Source organism: Vanacampus margaritifer, chromosome 12 (genome assembly GCF_051991255.1).
Source record: "Vanacampus margaritifer isolate UIUO_Vmar chromosome 12, RoL_Vmar_1.0, whole genome shotgun sequence".
Classification (NCBI taxonomy): domain Eukaryota; kingdom Metazoa; phylum Chordata; class Actinopteri; order Syngnathiformes; family Syngnathidae; genus Vanacampus; species Vanacampus margaritifer.
Window position 1 is genome coordinate 3236764 of NC_135443.1, and position 8065 is coordinate 3244828.

At 41.4% G+C, this 8065-nt stretch overlaps 1 protein-coding gene across 4 annotated transcripts in view; it reads right to left on the reverse strand.

Annotated features, from left to right (window-relative positions):
• Nucleotides 1-94: 94 nt before the first annotated feature.
• LOC144061130 (prolyl 4-hydroxylase subunit alpha-1-like) overlaps nt 95-8065 on the reverse strand; it is a 22423-nt gene continuing 14452 nt past the window's right edge. For 2 of the 4 annotated variants that reach the window (XM_077581271.1, XM_077581273.1), the window contains exons 7-16: nt 7810-8049; nt 7405-7637; nt 7141-7317; nt 5626-5696; nt 3191-3290; nt 2986-3039; nt 2852-2917; nt 2680-2748; nt 1726-1822; nt 95-1645 (exon numbers count right to left, since the gene is read on the reverse strand). In XM_077581271.1, the coding sequence (XP_077437397.1) occupies nt 1575-1645; nt 1726-1822; nt 2680-2748; nt 2852-2917; nt 2986-3039; nt 3191-3290; nt 5626-5696; nt 7141-7317; nt 7405-7637; nt 7810-8049 (1178 nt within the window). In that variant the 3' untranslated portion in view covers nt 95-1574. Of the gene's footprint in view, nt 1646-1725; nt 1823-2679; nt 2749-2851; nt 2918-2985; nt 3040-3190; nt 3291-5625; nt 5697-6068; nt 6140-7140; nt 7318-7404; nt 7638-7809; nt 8050-8065 lie in introns of all 4 variants that reach the window. The other 2 variants (XM_077581272.1, XM_077581274.1) reach the window with 1 other exon arrangement.

Genomic DNA, 8065 nt, shown 5'->3' on the forward strand with positions numbered 1-8065 from the left:
GCGTTGTCAAGTGACGCGCGCATACCCTCGCGAGGTCGCGCGAGCGCGCTCTTGTGCACGCGCACGTAAAAAGACAAAAATGACACTGATAAACTCCATAAAAAGTTTTTTTTTAATGTATTACAAAATATAACAAACGAGGACTGTCATAACACAAAAAAAAAATGGTTTGAGTCATATAAATAAAATGATTCTCCCTCGCAAAACCCACTAAAATAAAAGCCCCCAAAACTACTGGCATCGTATTTGAATTTGACAACAAACTTTTGATTTATGTTGGATGTGTGCTCACGTGAATATGTTAATTTAAAAGACAGTCCATTCATTCATTTTCCATCGACACGGGTGGGCAGGCAACATACGGGGTCGGGGTGTGTCAGAAAAGTTACAAAATGGCGTCACAAAATACAGTGTATCCAATGGGACCAGGCCGGCCTATGTTACGAAAAATGACGTTAATTAAATTGACGTCCATTATAAATGCCCTGAATTTTTTTTCTGAAAAAACTAAACAAAAACAACCCAAATAGGTGAACCCGCAAGTGAATGCCGATGCAATGATCTGTTCTAATATATGTGTTTTTCCAACCGAAAAGCTGTATTGTACTGTATTAAAACACACAGTAGTTACACTGCTCGTCACATAACCTACAAAAGGAAAATGCCAGCACCAAACACAACTTCACCTAATGTGTTGTTCTTCCTTCTTCTGTGCGGCTCGAAATCTCACATCAATCTCACGTCAAGGCATTTGTATCTCAAGGCACCACTTGTCTTTCAAATTCAAACTACAATTGTTCCCCTTTGAAGTGATTCCCTGGGGTGTTACAAACTTTCTCCGCCTTCTCTGTATTGCACTAGGTCAGGCGAGGTTGCTCCAGCATGGTGATATTCTTCTCTGCCAGGAACTGTCAAACGCTCAGGGCATTGTGAAGGAAATGACGCCGCATCTCTTAGGAGATATGCCGTCTGATCATCTGGTCCATTGTAGGGGAAAGCTCAAAGTTGAAATATGTCTTTTGCAACACCAGTCCTGAAACTTTTCTGACACACTTTGTGTATAGACAACCAACCAGTCACATTCACACCTTTGGGCAATTTAAAATCTTCAATTCATGTTTTTTGGCTTTGCAAATTGTCGCGCAATGAAATAATGTAGTGTAAACTTGCGAGAAGGTGTGTGTGAAGGAGTGAAGGAGTCAGGCTTCTTAAGAATGCCAAACGGCAGGAGTGGTGGTGGTAAAGGGGTTCTGGGCGGGGTTCTGCTACTGGAGGATAGCTTAGCCACAGAACCGGAGGTCAAACTGAGTGCAAAGATAAACACAAGGGAGTGAAGAGGCACAGTGTGGCAATCCAGGAACTATCTATCGCCGCTGACAATCAATCTGGAGGGCTTGGAGCGCAACGACTTGGAGGAAATAACGGGAGTGTTTTGAGTTTGGGGGAAAGGGGGGAGGGGTGAGCCATTTGGACCCCAAGCATCCATGATGTGTCATCTGTGATCCGCGGCAGGGTGCTGCGGGCCAGGCGAGGAGGTGGAGCGGGGCTGGTGGGGGTGGTTGTGTTTGTTTCAATCAGTCAGTCTCATTTAGACCACATGGTCGCCGCCACTCTTGGCCTCGTTCATGAATCCATTTGTTTGAAACTACAAAGCAGGGGGGAAATGAATACATTTTACTTGGATTCATTCACACTGTTTCTAAAAATGGACTTCTAAGAACTCACCCCACTTATTGCCCACCAAAACTGGACAAGCAGCATGTCGCGTGCTGTAATCGCCCTCCCCGTTGGGAAAGAGATTGTACCAGAACACTGCAGTACCCTGAAGACAAAACACACACACACACACATTGACAATCAATCATCATTCAAATCGAATTTCTCCCGGCAAACTTGGCTTGCTCTGACCAACCAATAAGAGGACAGTAAAAATAATGACACTATTGTGGGCTGGTTAGCTGGCTGTTTGGAGGACAAATTAGTTTTTTGATTGGCTGAAGAAACAGTTCCAATGCTAATATAGATGAAGTTACATAGGAAAGAGAGACTGAACTAAATCTGCAGGGGTGGCATATCCAGGTCCAGAAAGTAAAAACCCTGCCACAGTTTGGCTTTAGACCCTGATACTAGCTAGCTAGCTAGCTAGCTAGCTCCCTAAAAGGTAAACAAGTTAATGGGAGCTAGCTAGCTAGCACCTGGGGGTAAAGCCAAACTGTGGCAGTTTTTTTTTTTTGGGGGGGGGGATTTTCCACCTAAATCTGAAGGTACTGGGCAGTTTAGATTTTCAAATCTCACACATTATACAGTACGGGAATCAGTGAAGCTAGAGAATTTTAAATCTATTTTTAACTTTTGTGTAATGTTTTCGCTAATATATTGTTTCTTTATTTGTTTGCTTGTCTTTTTTGTTGTTACTTTTTGTTTGCTCATATTCACGGTAAATGAGGGCAAACTCAGGGAATGGACTGTTGGGAATAAATCAATAAAATAGGACACAAATACAAGAATTTAGATGTACATGTAGTTCAGAGCTCCTGAGAGTGTTTAAGCGAGTACACAGGGCCTCACTGGCCTCTGACACTTCAATCTATTTATTTGATTTCATAAAAGGTTAAAAAAAAAAAAACACTTGCTAGTTATATGCAAGTATTCGATATTCAAAGTCAGTCATATGGTAACCTTTAGGGGTTGAACTGATGCTCCCACATCTGGGAATACTGTGGCGCCCCCTGATGCCACATCACTCATCTGCAACAGGAAGGGAAGACAACTTCAGTGCTCTTTATTGTTTCGGTTACTCATCAGTTGTTCATAAAAAATAAATGACTTGAGTATTAGCATTAAGACTCACGTAAAAGAGCCACGTCGCTATGCGGTTGCCCGTTCCCAGCTCTTTGAAAGCATCTGGCTCGTCTTTCTGCGGCAAGACAATAAAAGTCAGGTGGAGTTGAAAACATCTTGACGTCCGATTGAGTGTGGACATACCCTTCCAAAGTCAAAGTGAGGCTCGTATTGACCGCCGACACCATAGTTCGCAACCTGTCGAGACCATCCAAGGATTAAGATGAGAGAACACAAAGTTGTTGTGTTGAAAAGCCAGATCAGAATTGACCATATCAAACTGTGGCGAGCTGCACTCAACTGTATCGTGTGGTATAAACTCTGGTAGCAAATGTGAAGTACGCATTACCTGCAGCTCTTCTGCTGTATCCATTTCCAAGCCGGTGAGATCCTCAATCCTCTGGTTAATCTTATCGATCATGGGATCTTCGTAGCCTGTGAGCCAAGCGCTGCAACAGAGCGGCGCCGGTTGAAAAAGACGAATTCCCAACACGGAAGCGAAAGCGGTAAACGAAATCACTATGAACGAGCGGTGTCATGCTGAAGGAAAATGTAAACCGTCATTTTAAAAATGGGCACACAGAGGAGGAAGCACAAAGAAGAAAAAAAAGGCCCAAGATTCAGAATCTCCAATCAGCTCAGGGTTCAGGGTTGGGGTGATTTGATTAATTGCTAGTGGAGCTTTTGAGTCTGGTTAAGAGCTGAGACAAAAATGACATTTTTCTTTCAACAATTTCCCATCTAAGGCGTTTGTGTCTCTCTAAGAAAGCACACAGTCAATTTTGTAGAGTAAATTTGACTCTAAACAGAGTAAAATTTACACTTGGAAGAGAGTAAAATAAATAGATTTTACTCAAAGTATTTTTTACTGTGTACAAGAGAATTTGCTTATCCCATGAAAAAAAATAGTATATATTTTTCACTCATAAATTCTAAGTAAATTTTGCAAGGAGAGATTTTGACTAAATTTTACTAGTTATTTAAAAAAAAATAAAAATAAAGTCACTCCAGGGTTGAGGAACAAACCCACAACTTCAGGTTGTGAGACCCTGAGCCATGCCGCGCCTACTGTGTGTTATTACATCGCTCGTGTCAGCTCGAATCTTCGTACCTCCAATACCAAAAATGATGTTGATGGTCTCCTTTTGGATATTAGCACACAGTAGGAGTGGCATAGCTCAGGTGGTAGAGTGGCAGTCTTCCAAGTTGAAGGTTCGTTAATTTTTATTTTTATAACCTAGTCAAATGTACTCAAAAAAATTCACGAGTAAAATCTACTGAAAAAAATCCCTCTAAAATGTTCTCAGAATTTCTGAGTGAAAAAAAACGTTACTAGGTTTTTGTCAAGGGATAGGCCAATTCTCTTATACACAGTAATGAGTAAATTTTACTCTGTTTAGAGTGAGACAAATGTACTGTACAAATTTTATTGTGTAGCAAGTCATTCGTATTTCCTCTAAGAGATACTTTGGAAGTCAACATGAGCCAACCGAGATGTTCCCTCATTTTTCTTGCACAGTGAGTTCATCAGGGATGTGATTTGACCAAAGTAAAATTATCTGAAAATTTAGCCGGGGGTCTGGGGGCCGCTGGCACCCAGCTAGGTCCAGGGCAGTGCCCTGGTGGGGGGACAAGGGGCCCCGGAGCTCATGGGTTTTCCATGTTTTTAAGTACTTTCAATGCACTCACATGACAAAGAAATAGACAAAACAACAGCATAAATTTTCAATGTATATTGAACTATCCCATATAAAATGGCAGTTTTAGTCAACTCAAAATCAGTCACATTCAAAAACATTGGACTGCCTTTGCTTTTAAAAACTATCACTGAGAATATCACCATATCTAACTCATGTGATTACTAAGTTAACACATAAATAATGTTGAAGAGTTCAAATTTCATGAACAAATAATTGTATCATGACCAAATGAAAAGTAACTCATATTAGAGCATACCACAAATGTCTGTTATAGCAGAAGATGTTATCTGTCGGAGTCATGTGCATACACAATGAACTACAAAAAAAAAAAAAAAAAAAAAGATTTTTTTTTGGGGGGGGGGGGGGTGGGGGAGATAAAAAAAGCGGAATTCCGCGAATTAGCGGAAAAATCACATCCCTGGTTCATAAAGAAGGGCTTGAGGAGATGCTTCGCTCAATATTTCTTCAACGTGGAAGTTGATGCTAACAAACATAAAGAGTAAAGTAAGTAAAACCTAAAACTTTGCGCTTTGACATAAATTAGCACAAAATTGGATCAAATTGAGAATTTGAGGGGCTGCTGACAGGTTGCTTTTAAGTCACCTCCGCAACGAAGAGCTTTTCAATGTGGAAAAACAGATGGAAAATCTACAATGTCTGTTTTGGTGCTTTCAGACTCAAAACGTTGGGAAAAAAAAACATATCTAACGTAGTCTAATTTGCAATGACGATCTATAGCCTTTGAATTTTCTGTCTTTACTTGCTGATTTAGATTCTGAGTAAGCAAAGCAGAACTGCAGCAGCTGCAACGAGCACGTGAAAGAATGTAGCAGAGTAAACATTCATTCCAGAAGTATGAGAGCGGAAATATTCATTCTGCGCTTGACCTTGAATATTTTCGCAAAAAAAAAAAAAGAAAAAAAGTCATCGGCCGAGACTATTCCAACTCTGCAGTGCCACGAATAGGAGCAGCCTGAGAGAACAATTCTGACAATGCAAAAGTCTCAGATAAGCCACATTTTCCACCTTTAACCAAGGTGCGAGCAGTCCGCAGGAGGAGTTTGTTTGACCTGTGACCCCTTACCTCTTGGAGACTCTGTATAGGGCTGTAGTTAGCTTCCCAGTTTGGGGGTCATGCACCGTGGCTCGCCTTAACTACGGGAGTTCCCGCCGCGAGGTGGATGTAGGGGGGGGGGGGGGTGGGGGGCAGAAAGAAAAGCAATACACCAGAGGACAGTGAGAGAAGGAGGAGGAAGGAGGGAGAGAAAGAGAAAGAGAAAAGCAGAAACGGTCACTAGATGTCAATGCTTAAAAATCCCCTCAAGAGTATGTATGTTTCATGAGGCATGACTTTGTCCTTTTCACTGAACATCCATTTTGCCTCTGAAACAGCTCCGGGCCCGTGAAAAAGCAACTAGGTTAATATCAACTATAGCAGAAAAAAATGGGGAGGAAGAGGGGGAAGAGGAGGGATTTCCTCCACCTGCGCCCTCCCCTCTGTTTTGGCGAACCCTGGATGGAACTTACCTTTTACTGATCCTGTACGGCGCCGTCTCCAGCACTCCCGTGGTGGGGTTGGAGATGGTGGCCCTGCGCAGCTGTGAAGCCAGGCAGAGGATTTACCACACACATGCCCATGTGTGTGTCTTTGTCTCATCTATTCTCCCTGTCATTTATCCCATTGAGGCCACGGCCACAGCAACACGGCTGTTTGGTTTTAGCCTTGTTTTAAAAGAGCCATATTATGTTAAAAAAAAAAAAAAGGCTTCCTAATTGCTTGTACACAAATACCTTATGGCCTCGACATGTTTTTAGAGCACCTACGGCACTTTTTTAAGGTCTTTAAACAACCTTAAAAAATAAAATAAAAATAATACAAACAAAAACACATTTAAACACATAAAGCAAGAGCTTTTAAACATGTTTGTATTATTTTTATTATTGTAACAGCCCTCTGTGTACAGTACACAATTAAGTTTTTTTCCCCCCAACTAACAAACTTAATTGATCATCTCACAATATATATAAAAAATCATAACCTACAGCCATCGTATTTCATAGGCGAAAAAGCAGTACTACAGTGGATGAAAAATAATTTGCAGCAAATATTCTTCTTGTTTGTTCATTCTTCATCTTGCAAATGTACACAGTCTCAAACTAAATAAGTAAGTCGCTATCTAGTGGTTGACAGTGGAATGACACCCAAAATAAATGAGTTAGACCAAAATTGAGTGCTTAACTGTACAGTAAAAAAATAAAAATAAAAATAAAAAAATAATAGAAATGACACATACAAAATAAAAATAAATAAATAATAATAAATAAATAAATAAATCTGCCAAACAGCAGGACTGCAAACCTGGAACCCATGATGGAGTTAAAAAAAAATAAAAATAAAAATAATAATATTTGTTTGTTTTTGTATTTCTGTCCAGCCCTACATTGTACTCCTTCTGGACTGTGCACTTTAGCCACTAAGTGGCAGTATAATACAAACATAAAGACAGAAGCCGTGCATCAACCTGAGTGTGGGGGGGTATCAAGTATGACAAAGAAATAAAAGAACCACACTTTTGAGACAAAACATGAGACGACTTACCCTTGGCTTCGCCAGCTCTTTGACCTTCTCAATTTCTTTGTGAGAGATGATGTTGAGGAAGCGGACTATGTAGGGTCTGTCCCACTCATCTTGCTGCTTGACCGGTCCCAGCACATAGAAGGGGTTGCGATTGTTGTCATAGTAACGGCAGAACAGTCGGCTGGCCCTACGGGGAGTCTTTTGAGTGAACAAAAACAACACAAAACCAGGGAGTTCACAACAAAGATGTCCTTAGAAAATGTGTATAAACATAGTTTTTCTCACCATTTTAATGCCCTCCCCACGACACAGCATTTCGTACTTCTTCCTCTCAGGCATCAGTGTGAAGGTGTTCCTGTCCTTTTTCTGCTTCTTCTCCATCTCCTTCTTCTTGACTGGTGTCTCTTTCTTCTCAGGCTCCTTCTCAATCGCACTTTCCTCTAGTTTGGCCTTCCTCTGCTTCTCCAGCTGGAACTCAAAGTACTTCACATTGCCTTTGGCCCGCTGGTGTTCTGGATCTGAATGTTGTGGAGCAAAAAAAAAAGAAAGCCAATTGCAACTGCTATCAAAAGAAGACTTTAAACTGTGCTGTAATTATATAACTGGATAGCATTTTTCTAAAATAAGACAAAACAAAAATCCGGTCCACCAGCCACATTGTACAGCTGACATTTTGGTACAGGGACTCACCGAGTTCCAAAAGCTGCTTGGTGTACACCAGGGCACGCTCCAACTGCCCTTGCTGGTAGATGGCGTAACTGAGGTAGTCCAGCACGGTCACCTTATCCACAGTGGACTCCTCACCGTCGTCGAGCTGCATGAGGGCCTGCGCCATCCAAAGCTCCGTGTGGTAGTAGTCAACATCCGAGTAGGCGATCTTTCCCAGTTCGTAACAGTCCTCTGCTGTCATCAGTGTCTTGTCCTTCGCTCCTAGAGACATTGACAT